Raw genomic sequence first — 19,065 nt, 5'->3', positions numbered from 1 at the left:
TCACCGAGTTTAGCCTAGTCCAGCCTCAGGCAGGGGGGTCCTTCCACACTGGCCTCCTTCCTTTGAAGGCCCTGGGCTTGGCATGTACATAAAAGGTGTTCACTTCCCTGCAGTTTCACAGAGAGCCCCTACTCTGGGGCTCCCCTCTCAGGACTGTCACATTGCTCTTTGGCAATCCCTTTCACATGCCTAATTAAACCAGCATAGCTCTCCCCTAAAGTGAAGAGGTGCATTGAAGTCCACAGTGAGGTGCCTCACAAAGGCCACAGATGTTTTGGTCAGTGTCCCCCGTGGAACTGCCAGAGCCCCGAGTGGCAACAGCAACCGCAGCAGACGAAAGGAGGGTGGTTAGGTATTAGGATTTTCTTTTTTAGACTAACCAGCTTCTTGGCTTCAAAGGCATCTCTCTCATCTCGAAGCTTCTTGTTCATCTCTCTGTTCCAAAGGAAGATAAGAGACACAAGCAGAGATCAATGTATGAAAGAAGAGGCAAAAAAAAATACCCTTATTGCCTGGCAAATGGGATTTGGGGTCTCAGTCTGGATAGTATCTGAGCACCATAGTGGCCCCTTAAACAGCAAGGAAAAAATCAATTCCCTCCACCAGGAATCACTGGATAAATAATATGCCTTGACTTATACAGAGACAATTAGGCCAAAAGGATCACAATGGTCCTTGAGAGGATTCATATATAGCTGAATGTCTGTGTACACACACAGAGCAAGGAAGCACCCTGTCAGGGACCATTGTAATCCTTTTGGCTTATCTATATCGCGCGTGTGCGCACGTGCGTGTAGATAGATATAGCCTGGGGGGGGGAATAGATACACACCTACACAGGGCTATACATGTATTACACACACACACACACACACACACACACACACACACACACACACACACACACAGGGCTCTATATATCTATACCTATCGAGAGAGATAGCTGTGTGTGTACACACACACACACTATTTATATTACACATATACATACACAAAATATATACGCATGCATTCACACACATACACACCATCATGTATTACAACAGCTTTCTGAAGAGAAAGAATCAGACCACAACACTGTTGGCACATGCAGAAAGGACACTCGGACCTAATGTACTAGCTCAAAACATCTTCAGGTACTGGCTGAATAACTCCTTATCCCTATCCTGAACAACACTCAGCTCTGGAAATCAGATAGATGCCTCAGACTCAGAGCAAAGAAGCTGCCCTGTTAGCTGCCAGGTTGTTTTTACCAGTTTCTGCCTGCACTCGGGAGAATGTCCTTTCTCCACCCAGCTTCTCCTCCCCTCTATTCTGAAGCTGGAATTTGTCCAGGCTCCCCATACCTGAGGAGCTCCAGCTGTCTCAGGAGGCTTTGTTTTTCTTTCTGCATGTTCTTAGAGACTCTAAATACATCCCTGAGTCAAGGAGAGAAAATAAGATTAAAACAACAAAAAAAGACTGAGGGGAAAAAAATTCCTCACATGCAAACATGTACTGTACGTTTCTGCCAAAGCTACCAGCCTGGCAGCTGCAACAATAGCTTTACTGACTGGATGCAGCATTAGTTTGAGGGTCAGAAGACCTTGTTTTAAACTAGCTTCACTCTGTTCCACATGGGAGACTCACCTTCCCTCCTTGCATTTCAATTCCCCAATGGTAAAACCTCTGTTCATAAGGTGCTTGGAGCTCTATAGGTGAGCAGCTGCTATGGACAGGCTAAATATTAGCTAAAGCTTGAAGACACACCTGACAATGGTCCCAATAGACAGCAATACACAAATAGATAGCATATACCCTGCTGAGGATGCAATTAACTGGTTGAAGCACATGGAAGAGGAGACCTATTGTGCTGCATACAGAAAGAAAAAGTTCTTTACATTTCTCCAGTGCTTTCCAGTCAGCATCTAGTGACATTAATTAATTTAGCCTCATAATACCTATATTTAGAGAGGTTGTACATAACCAGTAAGAAAACCCAAGATTGGTTTTTTTCAAAAAAAACAACAACCCCCAAATGAGGTAACAAGCTTGTGACAATATGAGAGAATGAAAGCTAAGTTTTCTTCTATTCTTTAACCACCATACTTCTCCTTTTACCAAGTTCCAGGTAAGGCAAATCATGCAGAAGCAGCTCACAAGTCGAACCAAATGCTCTGCAACCCCCAGCCAGGCACACCTGTCCTTCTCCTCCTGTTCCATCTGTGACTTTTTCTGAAGCCTCTGCAAATGGCCCCTGGCTACCTCCAGCTCCCACTTATTTTTCTCCAGTTGCTCCAGAAGGCTTTCATTCAGGTGTCTGAGCCGCTCATTCTGCACTCGGGTCTCCAGTTGCTCCGAGTTCAGTGACTGCAGCTGGTGTTCTAGCTGTGAAAGCAGAATGAGAGAAACAGAGAGAGACAGCGAGAAGACAAAAAGTTTTTAAATAATGAATCACGTACCAGACTTGAGCTGCCATAATTGTAAAACAGGCCAGAAGAGCACCACACATACACACATGCAATGCCATTGAGGAGATGGTCCAGAGGCCACACAAAAAGGTTAGCATTATATACCAGGGGACTTATGGCAAGAAGCTGGGAAACTCAAAACCTGTGACCTGTACTCACCTATTGACTCCTTGCATCACTACACTGGATTTACAATCTCACCCTAGCACACAAATGACCAAGTCACACCCTGATGTGGAACAGAAGTAGCAAAAACAGTATGGAGAAGAGTCAGGGATGGAGGAACAGCAGTAATTCTGCTGATCTTTGATCCAGAAGAGGTCTTTACTATCAGCAACTAACACTCCCGGTCATTGTAATGAAACCCAACATGCCAGGTGCTATGGAAAAGAAAGTATATACTAAGTTTTAGATATTGGATGGATACACACAGATACATGGAGGAATACATGGAGAAAACACTGTTCAGCAGCACCACTTTCATTTAGATTAGCGGGTTTGGGGTTTTTCTTGCTTAGGAGCTGTCACATGATCACAGCAAGGGCCTGGAAGATTTCCTGCATTTCACTCAAAATCTTACCCTATCGCTGTCAGCTCACAAAATAACAATGCAAAGGGCACAAGAGAATTGGGCACCCTGTTCCCTTAAGTCACCTGGACTGAAAGGGTGGTATGCATCAGAAGTTCAAACACAAACCATTGTCAGGCCTGGACTGATCTTCTTTTAAGCTACCTGGTATTCATTTTATATGAATTATATTAATTTTTACTGTTGTATTGTTTAACTTAGCTTTTTTATGACTTAGCTTAAATTTCATTTTATAGTAGCCTAGAGTTATTATAAATTAAGTTTGTTATTCAAAATAAAACCTTTTTTTTGTAACATTTAGAATGTATGGATGAATGAACGTAGAGTAACTGAGAAAGTACTGTATGTTGTGTGTCAACAAACCAAGTTACCAAATGGTGAACTGTGTTGGGAAAAGGCCAAAGAGGCAATTCTGTACCAGGCAAGGAACCAAGATTAAAAGGCAGGGCCTGCAACGCTTCAAGGCTAAAAGACTCCCCTTTGTGCCAGACACAGCCCACACCAGTGATAACGAAGGAATGTTGTAAACAGATTGAAGAGCATCACCTAAGGACAGTGATGGATGAGCCTGACCACATGTCAGGATGGAAAAGTACTGTGAGTTTGGACAAAGACTTGGTTCCCCTTTTAAAGGGGAGAGACTTAGCAGCAAGGACTTGGGTCTGTTCTGCACAATATCAAGGAGCGTCAGTATGCATCTGACAGAAGGCCTGGCTCCCCCCTCTTGCTCAGCTTAGCTGGTCACTAAGTTGATTCGAGCAACTAAGAACTGGTAATATTTTAACATCTGCAGAACTGTTGGTGTGTCTGTGTGTGTGACTGAGTGCGTATGTGATGTTTTAATGTTTTTATATGTCCAACAAACATGGCATATTGCCTTGTCCCCTAATAAGGATCCTGCTTGTTTAAATTTACTGTATGCCCAGTGCGTACAACACCATGACTGACCCAAGCTTAACCCTGTAACTGGGTGCTTGGCTCAGGTGGGAGCCCAACTGTGGGGGAGTCATGAGTAATAGTCTGCCTGCTCCAGGGCTTGATGATTGCCTGGCCCAGAGGAAGTTAAAAGCTCCCAGAAGACTGTGGTGCTGAAAAGGCAGCACAGAACCGGGGTTGCCCTCTCTAGGTCTGAGGAATGACCACAGGTTTGTTGTTTCTGTATTCATTTGTTTTGTTATTGATATTGTTTCCTATGAGGATAAGTTTATTTTCCCAGAGAAAATAAAAGCTGAATAACAACCTACTACAAACCCCTTGGGAACAAACAGATATCCATAGATCCATAGATTGTAAGGCTGGAAGGGACTTTGGAAGATCATCATGTCCAGCCCCCTGCACCAAGCAGGAAATAACAGGTGACCCCAGTAAGGTGCCCGTCCAGTCTCCTCTTGAAGATTTCCAGGGTAGGCGATTGTATCACCTCTGGAGGTGGCTTATTCCAGAGTCTGGACACCCTAGTTGTGAAGTAGTTTTTTCCTAATGTTGAGCCTGAAATCGTCTTCCAGGAGTCTGTGCCTATATAACCCTGGCAGCAGCACTACCCACCAGCCACGTCCAAATTTTTGGGATCCTGGGGTGACAATAGGTCTTGGTCTACTCCCACTCTGTCTACAGGCTGAGAGCACCACTCACAGGAGTGCTCTCCTGTGGTCCTCCCACACTAGACCACACACTAAATAACTATTTACAATAATTTATTATTTACAATAATGACTGGGAGATTGTTATTTATGGGATGTCAAATTTGCCAAACAAAATATTTCAATGAGCTCAATAATAATCTATACCAGCAGATAAAGCAAATACTTATCATATAACAAAAGCAATTATGTTATCAACTTTAACACTCAGGCAACTTACAGCAGGTATATACACTTAGTCAACCAGGTCTCCACAAAATCACTCTGCCTGCAGCAAAGTAGTCCACTGTGCAGTGGCTGCAGTGGAGCCCTAGGGAGCAGTGCTCGCCCCGCCTCAGAAGAGGGGTGGCAATGCCGTCATCCGAACAGAAGATGGGGCTGCCTGTCAGGACCTCAGGTGTGCCTGCTCCAAAGACCAGGGTTTCTTCCCTTTTCCAGTCTTTCCTGGATGCCTGCAATCAATCACACCATTCCCCAGACACTTCCCAAGGCAGCTCCCATGTTTGGCACCTGGAGTGGCCCTTCTCAGCTGTACGTTATTGAGCTCTCTGCTGGAGGTCCCCCACAGCCACGATTCCCTGCTGCTTTCTGCAGCTCCCCCAGACAATCTCCTCAAGCAACCCCCATCCCCGATTCCCTCCAGTGACTCCCTGCACCCGGGGCTCTTAAGAGTGAGGAGGGGAACCCGTTTGCACAACCCCTGCTCCTTCTGTAAAGGATACCAGGCAATCCTGGGTACTCATTAGCATGTACTGTATTTCCTCAGCAGCAGGTTGAGTTAAAAGACAAGGAGGGATATCATCTCTTACACCCTTTCCCTCTAATGGGAGCATACGTACTCCGAGTTCTGTTCCTTCTGAAAACTTTTATGTCAGATGCTTATCAGAAAGCAAGAGTACATGAGCCCACGCATGGCTTATCTGGCTCTGAATCATCTCAACAGAAGACTCAGGCAGAATGTAAACATTCAGCACTACTCTGCACTGCATGGTACGCCACACCTGCTCAAACAGGCCTGAAGGAGACAGGTGGTGAGCACGCATATTGAACTGTGAGGGGTGTTTGCCATGACAGATCATTCATCAAGGGCTCCTTGGAAGGCCAGATAAGCAGCCTTGTCTGTGAGGAAGCCTTGCAGACAGGCACCCTTGAAGCTGAAATCTTTTAGCATCCTAACTCCCCTGGAGCACATGCAACCTCAGTTATTGAACACCATCTTTTGAAGCCTTTCTGTCCTATATGCAAGCCAGCATATCTCTATGCATATCAATCCTCATTTATACAGACTGATTTTCTGCCACTCACGCAATCTGGAGAGTTGGGCTCTACCAGAGTCCTGTTTGCATAGGACCAAATCAAAGCAGTGCTCTGGGCCAGTTATGCCATATACACAAAAGAAATGAAGGTCTCCGTTTGGCTTGCTGCCACAATCGTTTCATTTGGTGAATTTCAGACTATAGCCCTTCTCCCCTATTTCCTCCAAACCACTTCTGAAAGCCATCTCTTTACAAAGCATCTCTGCTAGAGTTGGTTGGAAAATGGGAATATTTCCCCAGCAGCAGTATAAAAACAAAAACAATCTGTATTTTTACCTGTTGGAAAAAGAAATATCTGCTGTCAAAAAACTGAATTTTTCTATTAAAAAAATTAGAGATTTGGGGGAGGAAGGGGAGCAAAAAGACACCTCTAGTGAAAACTTAATATTCTGTCTAGAAAAAAAAGTTTTGATGGGCTCTAATTCCAGTTGTGATGATTACATGAGAGCCTGTATATATACTGAATCACACTAGCTGGTACTCTCAGGCTACAGGCCTCTCAAGGCTTTGCTGCTCATCTGAGTTTGTCTAGGATACAGAAAGCTGGTTCGTAGAAATTGCTTACCACCTGGTCATGACCCCATCCCCTCCCTTAGAGTTCCCCATCTCAAAACAGGAACTCTTGCCATCACATGCAGCCAGCTCTGAATCAGGGTGAGCACCCCAGGCCCTGCACTTTAGGGGTCCCCAAGGAGCTGGGCGGAGTAGCACAACAACTCTGCACTGCCGCCAGCTTCACATCCGGCCCCTCGGCACCCTCTTCTCCCTTGGGCTGTTACCCACCAGCATGTCCGGCCACTCACCACCCACCCCCCCCCATCACCACCAAATCTGCCGCCGGCTTCCTCGTGTTCAGGGCCGGGGCTCCATACAGGCCGATTTGCCCTGGGCCCCACACCCTGCTCGGGTTGTCTCTGCCAGCAACAAAAGACCATTTGGATATTTACTAGCATCTCTGAGAGCATTCCCAAGTCATAGAATCATAGGAAGTGAGGGTTGGAAGGGGCCTCAGGAGGTCATCTAGTCCAACCTCCTGCTCAAAGTAAGACCATCCCCAACTAGATCATCCCAGCCAGGGCTTTGTCTACCCAGGTCTTAAAAACCTCCAAGGATGGAGATTCCACCACCTCTCTGGGTAACCTGTTCCAGTGTTTTACTGCCCTCCTAGTGAGAAAATTCTTCCTAATATCTAACCTAAACTTCCCTTGCTGCAACTTGAGACCGTTACTCCTTGTTCTGTCATCTGTCACCACTGAAAACTGTTTAGCTCAATCCTCTTTCAAACCCCTCTTCAGGTAGTTGAAGGCTGCTGTTAAGTCTCCTCTCAGTCTCCTCTTCTCCAGACTAATAAGCCCAGTTCCCTCAGTCTCTCCTCCTAAGTCATGTCCCCCAGCCCCCTTACCATTTTTGTCACCGTCTGCTGGACCCTCTCCAATTTGTTCACATCCTTTCTGTAGTGGGGGGCCCATCACTGAACACAGCACTCCAGATGTGGCCTCACCAGTGCTGAATAGAGGGAAATAATCACTTCCCCTGGCGTACTGGGCTGCATTGGTAAATCTGTTGCCAGTAGGCTGTTAGCCTTCTTCGCAACAAGGGCACACTGCTGGCTCATATTCAGCTTACTGTGCCCTATAACCCCCAGGTCCTTTTCTGCAGAGCTGCTGCCCAGCCAGGCATGCACTTTTAACCTTCCAATTTTTTTACTTCCTACCACTGCCAGATGAACTGTCAGTGAGGAATGTAAGAACGGATTCCAAAAACGTATGTAAAATTAAACAGATATACTGAAGCAGCTTTTTAAAAAAAGGCATGCAGGACAAGCCAGCCCCCAATGGTGACAGCTGGAATTGGCCCCATCACCATCCACTTCCATGAGAGCTGGAGCTGGTGAGGCTTGCACATTGCCAAGGGCAATCCAGAGAAGGAGCATATCCAAGGAAGGAGTGGGGGGATGCATCGTTGTTCCTCCTCAGGAAGGCCACATTACCTTTTTCTGCCGGTAGAGGATTTTCTCCAGTTCCTGCTCCTTGCTGCGCAGCTCTTTCTGCAGCAGGCTGCTCTTTTCATGCCTCAGTGACTCCTGTGTGGGGGGTAAAGGGCCACAGCTCTTCATTCTGTACAGTGGCCGGGGGCTAATACTTCCAAACATCAGGGCATGAAAGAGATGATAACGCCATCCTCTGCCCTAAAGTCAGCGGCTAAATCAAGGTTTCCCAACTTTTTCCAGCCCAAGGCGCACACATAACCATTTTCCGTAGCACACCTGTTAAAGCATTCCCCATCCTCATACCTATTGTAGATCATTGCCATGGCTGAATTCCACGGCGCACCTGTTCATTTCTGATGGCACACTTTTGTGCCGCGGCACGCTGGTTGGGAAACACTGTGCTAAATGACACTCAACCCCTGGCTTCAGAGTTGGGAAGGGTTTAGGCCTTTCCACTTGGAAAGAAGGATTTACCTGACAGAGCAGTCTCTCCCTTTCTACTTTGATCTGCTGCTCCATTTCTTCATAAAGGCACCTGACTTCTCTGTCATGATCTGTCTCCTTCCTACAAAGGGGTAGTGAAAAGAGAGAGAGAGAGAGAATGTAAATGTGGAAGAGGAAGAAATGGAAAGGACAAGGAATGGGAAAATTTTACTGAATAAGAAAGGTGTGTGTGTTAGGGAAGACGGGGGTGTTGAAATGAATTCAGGATTCACAATAAGAGCTGCCCAGGTTCCCAGAGCTCCAGGCTCATAGACAGCTAAAGGGATTCTAATACTACTAGAAGTCTTTATGGGTGCATTTTAACTTGCACCCAATTTTATTTTTAGAGTAAACCTATCCCTAGGAGCTAGCAAGCTGCTATGCATTAATGTAATATCATTCTGAGGAGAATGGGATAGGGTAGACAAGCCACCATTATACCTAGCACAGAAGTCCCCGTTTGCTCATCCAGCCTAGCTAGCATCAGGTTTTCCTGGTATTTCAGGAAAAATGGTGAGCTAGGTTGTATAGAACGAGCCTCAGTTGGTTCCCTGGAGGCCACAGACGAGTGACCACACAAGTCTTCTTACCTTTTCAGTGCCTGCTCCATCGATTCCCTCTCCTGATTCACCTCCCTGATGTACGAGGAGACACGGAACAGGAACTCCTCAAAATTGGCCAAGAGCTCTGGTCGTTCCTTCCGGAGCCGAGCCCACAGCTCCCGAACCTCACTCTGACTGGAGCAAACATCCAAGAGGGAAGGGAGACAACAGGGGCATTTCCAAGTTATCACAGGATTATGCTTGCTTTTCCTCTCTCATATGTCCAAGAGGAGAGGGGTGCTCCCCCTCAACTTCCCGGGCAGCATTGGAAGGGGCTATGATACTGAGATCAGGACCTGGACAGGAACCCAACGTGTCTGACACAAGAACTATTTGGATTGGTGAATGGTGTGAAAACTCCCTCCCAGCCTCCTCACCTGTTCCCCTCTCGCTCTCATGTGTCTATCAATCCAGTTACTAGGCAGCCAACTCGCTGCCACTGCCCACGCGATGGGCCTCAGGTAAGAGGGTGCGAGTGTAACCTCTCTACTGTTTTGAGCTCTGACCTCATGACCTGAAGGCAGGGACTTAAGGCCATGTCACGCCATTAGGTAACTGTGATGTTTTTCAAATCGATTGGCTGGCATCAAATGACACCTGACCTTGACTGGGTCCAGGTGCTGAGGTCAGGAGGGTCCGTGCAGGAAGAAGAGAGGTGGACGTTTTAAAACACACACACAGAAACATGGACCTCTGCAGCTCTCCCTCATTCACTGGATGCAGAAGTGAGTAACTTACCAGAAACATAACTAGGAACTTAGTTTAATGTACTCTAGTTGTGTATCAAAAGGCTACCAAGCTACTTCTGTTTGCTCAGGGTTATTCTTTTGGTACTTCTCTGACTTGTACCCCTCCCCATGCCTACCCTCTCTACCCAATAAAGCTATCCGTTATAGCCAGCCTTGTTGTACATGCTTGAGAGGGATTGGGCAAGCCTTCTTGCTCCCTGTACTCAGCTGACTAAGGGAGGCCACTTTCTATGCTTCAGGCTATGAGAAGCACCCAGATATATTCTGCTGGGGTTAAGCAACCCTTAGGTCTACAGGGTCTATGTGTCCTGGGCAGCACAGGGCACAGACAAAGACCAGAGTCTGGATGGTGGCAGCAGTACCCTAGGCTTGCAGGTGTGCTCCAAGAAGGGGGTTGGCCATAAGTTGGCACCCCTGGGGAAGCATCCAAAGTTTGGTTTTTGGCAGGGTGCAGTGAGGCAGGTGGCTCAGCACAGGAGTGCCCCCTACTGGCCCACCACAGATGGTATCAATGAATTAAGAGAGGTGCTTAGCCATGTTAGTTTGAAGTCAGAGTAGATATGCATCTTTATAGGCTAACTAAATAATGAGCAAGAGAGTGAGAGAGCAAGCTCTCTCATGTACTTTTACAGCATCTTCTGAAGTGAACTTGGGCTCACAAAAGCTTGTGCACTCTCTCTCTCCATGTTATTTTGTTAGTCTATAAAAGGTGCGTATCTACCCTGCCTTCTATCAGTGAATGAAGTCATCATCTGAAAAAATTCACCCTAGCAAACAAACTGTGCATTGCTAACACCAAACTCTCAAATCTGGAGTGGGACCCCCAAGATCATGAGTTTGGCTTAAAACCTGGGAGACTTAAATAGTAATAAATTAGGTGCAACCCAGCAAGAAAAAAAAGCAATAATTCAAATATCTTCAGGCCCTTTACAAGTGTCAGCTTTCCACCACTCTTGCAAGGTAGAGCAGTCTGGCCCACATTATATTATAGAGGGGTCAACTGAGGTACCAAAAGCCCCACATCAAGCTCATGATGAAGCTAAAAATAGTAGCTGGGAGTTTTGTCTTCTACTCCACCACTCCAAGCACTAAACTGTCTTAACTTTTTTCTTTAAAAGGAAATTAAACTCCCTTCTCAAGAAAGGTTTAACCATTCATTTAAAAAAAATAAAATAATAATCACACATCCAGAAGCCACCCTTTAAATTATTTTTTCTTAGTGTGTGAAGGAAAGAACCTGAGATGTCTTTGAACCGCTGTATAAACAGTAATAACCCTGCCCCCCCACCCAAACCTGCTACTCTTCCCAATACCAAATGCAAGGTTTAAATGCTGTTCACACAGTCTTTTGGGATAAGTGCCATATTTTCATTCTACATTTGAACAGCACTTGGGGCAGTGGGAAGTAGTTCAAACTGGAAATCTTAGGTGCTACCACCATACAAGTTATAAACCAAGGTAAAAAAAAGACAGGTTAATTCTTAGCACTCTCAATTTAAAATAGCAATACTTAAGATGATGGAATTAAAGAGGGAATTTCAAAAGCATCTACAAGGGATATGAGCACAGAGCTCATTGAGAATCCAACAGGACACGTGCTTTTAATCTTATTACGCATTTGTGAGAGAATCTCCCCTTCCGTACTTACAAAGTACAAAACCCATTTGAGCCACAGAAGCAATGATAGTCAAGCTGGTCAACATTTTTCCATCCAGTTTTTATACAAGAGGAGGAAAAATGGATATTATTCAAATAAATTTTTAAAGGAAAAATTAATGTGTCATTTTCACTAGATATTTCACAATCCTTTTGTGAACTGAAACATGACCACCATTTTTTTCCAATTACCAAAAACTCCAGATCTTAGTTTAAAAATAAAATCCTCATTACCATTTAATGAAAAATAAGTTAATTTGATCCTTATGACACAAAAACATGACAAGTATAGGTGAGAGTAGAAGTAACACAAGGTTGAATTAATTCCATTTTATAAAAAGCAAGATGGCCAGATACAAAATCAAAACTGTAACCTTATTTCACAATGTTTCTGTTGAACTCAGAGAATGGAAGACTTTATCATCTAGTGGTTAAGGCAATGCAAAAATATTCCCATTAATTGTGCCAGCTCCTTTGCTCAATATTTCTTAGCAGAGAGACCTGGGAGCAGCAATGGCTGGGATGGGAATATTCTTGTGGCAGGAGTCACTATGTGGTGCTGTTGTACAATCAGGCACCTAGCCCTTTTTCTTTGTATGCGAGTGTTTTTAGTCCGAAAAGAAACGTTTGCAGTGGTGGTGGTGGTTCTTTTATGCTAGGTTCTGAAAAAGGAAGTGAAGAAAGAGCAGGAAATTCTGCTTCCTGACTATAAGCAGGTCTTGAAGTAGATTTACTGCCTGGGTACAGGACACTGGCATTAGCCTGAAACTACTCATAGAATGGATTTCCCTGCATGCTATTGGACTGCCACCGTTCAAATATAATTTGGATTGGAAGTCAAACATTAGTTCAGAGTATAATAAACTCAGTGTCAAAATTATCTTACAGTGAAGAAAAAAAAAAAAAAACCTTGGAATTCTCCCCAACCAGCATATAAGTAATGGCAGGGTTAGAAAGAAGCACAGGTATCAGGAGAAGAAGAATATAATAAGTTCTATTTACAGTACATCATAGGAAACCAGGCCTGGAGGGACCTCATACGGTCAGTGTCCAGCCTCCTGCTCAAGGCATGATTATCCCCAACTAGTCTGTCCCAGCCAAGTGTCTGCAGAACCCAGATGAGCTCAGTCTACAACCCAGGGGCTGGATCTGATCCATGGAGCCATGTCATCTGGGCCACATGGGTCTGAAAATGAGCCAGTGGGGGAGCAGTGACAGCAACCTGCTGCAGCTCTTGGAGTTCTGGACCCATAGGGAGCCCCACGTGCCAGATGACACTGGTGTGCAGGGCCACTCTGTAGACAGATCTAGCATGCAGGTATGGATTGGAATATGTAGTTGCTCTACAACTGAATCTAGCACACAAACCCTTGACTAGATCAAGCTTGGAGACTGACTTTGCACCACTCACTTCCACCTGAATGGCCAGATAGGTTGAGCACCGCTGGTCTAACCTGCTCTTGAAAATTTCCCAGGATAGAGATCCCACAACTTCACTAGGTACCCTGTTCCAATGCTTAAATACCCTCGTAATCAAAGTTCGTCTTAATTTCCAACCTACGTTTCCTCTACTGAAACTTGAGGCCATTGCTTCTAATTCTGCCCCCTTCAGCCCACTTCCAAGTCATTAAGTGGTTCTTAAGCAGGCATATAGTTCTAGCCCTGACACACAAAGCTTTCAGTTAAAGATTAAAAGGAATAATAATAATAAAAAAAGAGAGAATATAAAGGGTATAGTTTTTATCCAGTACAGCATTTTATGCCATTTAATCTATTTTTGAAATATTATTTCTTTAAGGACTCTTCTCAAATCAGAAAAAAAGGTTGTCCACAGGGACAGCCTTTAGGAGGAGTCTTTCTAATTTCTTTGGACATTAGCAGAAGACCATGTCACCTTAGCATAATGGTGAAGTTACAGTTCTTTACACAGGGTAGTTAGCTCTGTTCAGCTTCACTGGGTTTAATTTAAAAGGTATTTCACAGTAAATGTTGTTGTGAGATCCAGTGACCATTTCAAGATGCATCCTCTCCTGAGCCAACAGCGATAGGAAAAGCAGTGCTGGATACTGGTAAGAAGTTGGGCACTACAGCTTCTGACTGAGACACAGCAGCTTTCTAAGTGTCACAGTTCATGAGGTATCAGGTCATAGAAGTTGACATGGTAGCTGCATGTGTGACTACTAAATCCTGCTCCTGTACAACAGGATCCTAGGATCTCAGTGCAACCCTCCCCTGTTCATATTCAAGGGACAATCATGGAATAAGTCACCAACTAAAGAATCCGCAGCCACGTAGTTCAGAGAATTTTCTGTACACAGATAAATACCTCTACATTTGAAGAGCAGCTACAAAGGTATCATTTGGATCTGAATTATCTAGCATCCCTGGTGCAGAGATCCAAATCCCAGTAAGGTCTGTTTATCCCCTCATCCTTTAAGATAAAAATCAGTCCCAGGAAATGCAGCATGCACAGATCATTTTGAAAAAATACCTTGAAACGTAAGGTCTCCTGAATAAACAATGATACTATTTTTGACAAAGCAAGAGCTTACCCACAGCGTTCTCAATGTAAATCCCCATTGGCTGGTCGCTATCTCTTGGGCACTTTGACAACAGCTGTATGTCAAAATGGATAAATAAAAGTCTATAGCTTAGGAAACTCCCTGGGCAAGGTATTCTGTTAAGAACAGATCATGACCAGTCAGCTAAACTACTGTGACTGCAACCTGAAGAAGAGTGCATTGCATGAAAAAGCTTGTCTAATTATCCCAATAATCATGCAGTTGGTCCAATAAAAGATATCACCCACTTTCTGCATCACATTTCCATAGTAGCTCATGAATTCAGCACAAAAGACGGGATGAGGAAAGCCTATGCAACACTCCTAAAGCCATATCCCTGAAGATAACCAGCAGTACTTGATCAATCCCTTTGTGTTTCTGCTGACATGATATACTGCTATTATAAGAATACAACCAAATACAAGGCAAAAATCAGGGATGGTTCTCACTTACTCTTCCAAGACCTGGGCTGATCCAAGTTGCTCCAACATTGAACAAAATCGTTTCTCTTCTTCATCCTCTGTCTGATCCAGGTCATCTGACCATCCTGACTCAAAGGTCTCCTCATGTCTTGAGTGATCTGTACTCCCAGATCCTTGGAACAGATCGATCCCTATTAACTTCCCTGTTGGAGGGAGGGATGGGGGAAAGAAGGCATAAAAATCAGCTTTCCCAGTTCTGCTTGGGTAGCAACCTGAACCAGCTGTTCCTTGAGAACAAATCTAATGGTGCCTGTGCACTGTTAAATGAGCTTGCTGACTGAAAGCAACAATCCTTGTACAGTACCATTAAAAGAAAGCAGGAAACTGGCTTCTAATCTGTAACACTGGGCTCTTGTACTGCTCACATCACCAAACAATGTTGTTATCCAACAAGATGGTGGATATGAGCAGCAGGCACAGTACCTTGGGATTTTCAGAGGATGCTCAGCACTAAGCATTCACATTACCACTCCACTTCTGTATAACTAGAAGGGAAGGACACACCTGTGTGTGGCTGAGGCAATGGATGGGAATTGTGGGTTCAGTTCCCAGCTCTACCACAAACTCCTGTGAACCTACAAAAGCAACCAACATATATTTCCAGGCCCCATAGGAAAAATTAGGTCATAATCTTTTCTCTTTCTAACCCATTGTCTACATGTACAGAGAAACTGGAAAGGACCCAGAGGCAAAGATGATAAAAGGGGTTGAAAAGCAAGGAAAAAAGGCTGAAGAAACTAAGTATGCTTAGTTTAGGGAAAAGGCAACAAAAGGAGGGACATAACAGTTTTCAAATCTTGCAAAGACTACCATAAAAGATAACAATGCTTCTCCATCTTTGTTGCCACAGAGGGCAGGGGAAGTAACAATAGGCTTAAACTGCAAAGCAGGTTCAGATCAAATCTTGAGAAAAACTTTCTAACTCTAAACTCAGTTTGACAATGGAACAAGTTGTCCAGAAGAGCTGTGGGATCTCCTTCATTGGAAGGTTTCAAGCAGAGGCTGGGTGTGTCCTTGTCTGTGGTGGCTTAGAAATAGCGCATCCTGCCTCTTGGGTAAGGGGTTGGACTGAAAGGTCCATGAGGTCCCTTCCAGCCACATGATTCTATTTTGATGGTAGGTGCTGCAGGACAAGGACTGTGTCTTAAATGAGCTGGTACAATGCCTTCCAAAGAAAGTCTCTGAACAGAGTCACTCCATCCTTGCAAAAATGGCTTTAAGCCTGAGCTATGACCTAAGGGGTGTGGTTTTATGCTAGACAGGTAGCAGCTATTGCGAGCTAGGAAAAAGAGAGAGGGGGTGGGATGGATTTCTTTTTGAGCGAATAAACCAACTGATTTTCTCCATCACAAAAGACAAAGGCTTCAAGTGAGAAGGCGTCTTTATGAGCATTTAGTGATTCTGACTTTCTGCAGAACCCAGAGGCAATAGAATTGTGCTGTGTAACCTCAGCAGCAAGCCAATAACTTCTACTACTGCTGGAGCATCTCTTAAACAGGTGCCTGGTCTTGACTTCAAGATGGTAAGTATGAGGGGGGCACATCATTCTTCCAAAGCATGGAACAAGGAACCAGGAACTTTTAAGGTCTAATCCCAGCCCTACAACTGGTTTCTGACAGTAGGGAAGTCACTTAAGCCATCAATGCCTCAAGTCAATACCAGGGCTGGAATCTCAAAGCCACCAGTCCTAGTTCTAAACTGCATGTTCAGGCCAGGGGTCTCTGCTACATCTTTAGAAAGACAGCATTATGGGCTACTATTTGCATGAGACCTTATTAACAGGACATTGAGTTTTGTTTTATTGTGAATGAGGTCCCATCATTTCCTTGTCCCATATCCTCCTTGAACAGCCTTGATCAGTGGTTTCCAGGCATGTTCACAGAGATTAAGAGTACATCTGTCTCCATTTTTTGGACTGGTGAAAGTCCATAAATACAGAGCTGGCTGCCATTCTTTGACACACAGGAAATGTTTAAATAGGCTAGTCACACTACAATGCACACTCATGGTAGCAAGAGCTTACATTCCTGTAATTTGAGTGCCTGCTATGAACCTACAGGCTCAGCCCCAGCCTGTGGGTTGAAGCCCAATATGAAATATAGGCCTGCTGGGATCCCCACATGACTTGGCTAACTCATAAGCAGGGATCCTGATTTTCTCTGATAAAAAAAAAAAAAAAATCCAAAATTTTCTGATTTAAAAACGCTCAAAATCCACATTTTTCTGTGATTATACACACACATACAATATATAGTGGTGTTTTGTTTTAATTATGGAAAATGTGGTATTTGGGGTTTGTTTTTTTAAAACAAAATTTTGGATTTTTTTTTAAATCAGAGAAAACCAGGATCCCTGCTCATAAACCAGGTATAACATGGGAGAGCAGAGCACCTGGCACAGCTCATCCTCCAGCATTTGCTGGGCCTCAGCTACATGGCTCTGAGTACTATTACTAATGACAGTCACTACTTCAAAGAGCTAAAATCTTAAGCACTAATAAAGGAAACAATGGAACATCCAAGTGATACCTTTATCTTGTATACCTTTAAGCATGTGTATTTCTGTGGATTTTTATAAGGCCAGGCCCAGTTCAGCAAGGACTGCCAGAACCTCTGATACAAGAGGCTCTTCTGAAGGTCCAAAGCATGCTCTAATCTCTATTAAAGTCCTTAGAAAGGGAATTCCTATGACAGACACAGGGAGCCTGACAGACTATTGGGTAACTAATTTTACACTGGTCCAAAACTATTGGTATCAACAGGCACCCTCCCCACCTCCATATAAGCCTGGAGTAAGAGAACCCTTGTCTTTGCACAAAAGGTGGGTTTAAATGAAGTGAGATCAAGGGAAAAGCAGACACAAGGACTAAAGGCCTTGTCTAACCCACAGACTTACCCCAGTTACAGAACAGCATGGTTGGGAAGCTCATAGAGAGGCCAGTACTTGAGATTTGTCTGTAATCTGGAGAAGAGAAGACTGAGGGGGGATTTAAAAGCAGCCTTCAAATACCCCTGAAGGTGATTCCAAAGAGGATGGAGCTGGACTGTTCTCAGTGGTGGCAGATGAGAGAACAAGGAGCAATGTTCTTAAGTTGCAGCAACAGAAGTTTAGGTTGGATATTAGGAAAACATCTCAGTAAGGGGGTGGTGAAACACTGAAATGGGTTTCCTAGAGAAGTGGCGGAATCTCCAACTTTGAAGATTTTTAAGACCCGGCTAGACAAAGCCTTGGCTGGGATGATCTAGTTGGGGACGGTCCTGTTTTGAGCAGGGGGTTGGACTAGATGACTCCTGAGGTCCCTTTCAACCCTCATTTTCTATGATTTGCACATGGGGGCTTATACTTAGGTTCAAGGGTAGGTCAGCTCCACTGGTAAAGAAAGCCGCTGTGCTTGCTTGCACCAGAACTGTGATTCATGGAGCTGGCCCAGGGCTTCCCACGCATGGCAATCACTCTGGGGATTTGCCCCTGTTATAAGGGGGCAACAAAGTTCTAGCCTTTTCCCTTCAAGAAGTCAGTACTGCACATGGGAGCACCATGACAGCCACTTGAAGTGATGGTGGCACCTAAGAGGCTCCTGTCCCAGGACCTCATGAACAAAACACAGAACAGGCATTCCTGAGGTACTAGATGTCCCACCTGCAACAAAGAGCCCAACATAGCTTTAATGGGCAGGCTCCATGTTCTTGGGAAGGGAAATATGGAGGAGTACAGCTGGCCTCTGGCATGTCCTTGCTCTTACAGAGCATTTGTCCTTGCCCAGAGCTCAGGGAGCTGGCACCATCCTACGTGTGCCACTTGTGCTCATGCTCAGGGAATGCACAAAGCAGTGCTCTAAAAGATGAGCTGCAAGAGTAGGAACCACTAACAGGACAAACTACCTGCTCCCATCCCACTGAATACCCAACACAGGCATTCACTGAGCCAATACCCTGGGTTCTGAACAATGAAGCCAGCTGTGTTGCTTTTCAAAGCCCCTCTGAGAAAAAACTTCAGAGCTTCTCTCCTATTCATGAAGGAGGGGAGGGGCTCCATTTTGGGGTAACCGCCTAGAAACACCAAAAAACCCAGGGGGCCTAATTCTAATTTCCACTCTCTGGGGGGGAAAAATCAAAGTCCCTTTAGAAGCTCTTAGATCGATGGCCGTCTGTTTGTGTAGAGGGTAATATATTAAAATCTGGACCAAAGTTTTTTTTTTTCCCCAGAAGCAACTTTGAGGCACCTGAAATCAAACTCTCCACCTATTCAAGCAATGCAAGTTCATGGGTACCAAGATGCCTTTTAAAAAAGCAACAAAGCTGACTGGGGGTGTATTTACAGAGGCTTTATGAACAGCTAAGAGAAAGAAGTGCCCAGTGTAGAGATAGGTCATTGTTTTTCTTTATTGGTTGCAGCTTGTTCTGCCAGGGCTGCTGCTGATGAGGTCTTCTTTACAGCACCAGCATTCTCCTAGCAGCTAATAAAGGCGTACAGCAGCCTGTAGGAAAACAGATCTGCAACCGTAGTTCTGTGTTATCAAGTGAGCTATACTTCTATCAGCATATTTG

The 19,065-nt window shown here is 44.7% G+C and overlaps 1 protein-coding gene across 7 annotated transcripts in view; it reads right to left on the bottom strand.

The window, feature by feature from the left end:
* The window catches only part of CRACR2B (calcium release activated channel regulator 2B), a 70,599-nt gene that overhangs the window by 18,943 nt on the left and 32,591 nt on the right, over nucleotides 1–19,065 (bottom strand). For all 7 annotated transcript variants that reach the window (XM_014522244.1, XM_014522245.2, XM_014522246.2 and 4 more), the window contains 7 exons: nucleotides 14,490–14,661; nucleotides 9,059–9,205; nucleotides 8,460–8,550; nucleotides 7,986–8,078; nucleotides 2,180–2,367; nucleotides 1,347–1,418; nucleotides 381–435 (listed from right to left, as the gene is read on the bottom strand). In XM_014522244.1, the coding sequence (XP_014377730.1) occupies nucleotides 381–435; nucleotides 1,347–1,418; nucleotides 2,180–2,367; nucleotides 7,986–8,078; nucleotides 8,460–8,550; nucleotides 9,059–9,205; nucleotides 14,490–14,661 (818 nt within the window). The remainder of the gene's footprint in view (nucleotides 1–380; nucleotides 436–1,346; nucleotides 1,419–2,179; nucleotides 2,368–7,985; nucleotides 8,079–8,459; nucleotides 8,551–9,058; nucleotides 9,206–14,489; nucleotides 14,662–19,065) is intronic.

The sequence above is a fragment of the Alligator sinensis genome, unplaced genomic scaffold, assembly GCF_000455745.1.
Source record: "Alligator sinensis unplaced genomic scaffold, ASM45574v1 scaffold950_1, whole genome shotgun sequence".
Taxonomy (NCBI): domain Eukaryota; kingdom Metazoa; phylum Chordata; order Crocodylia; family Alligatoridae; genus Alligator; species Alligator sinensis.
This window is presented reverse-complemented; position numbering and strand designations above follow the sequence as displayed.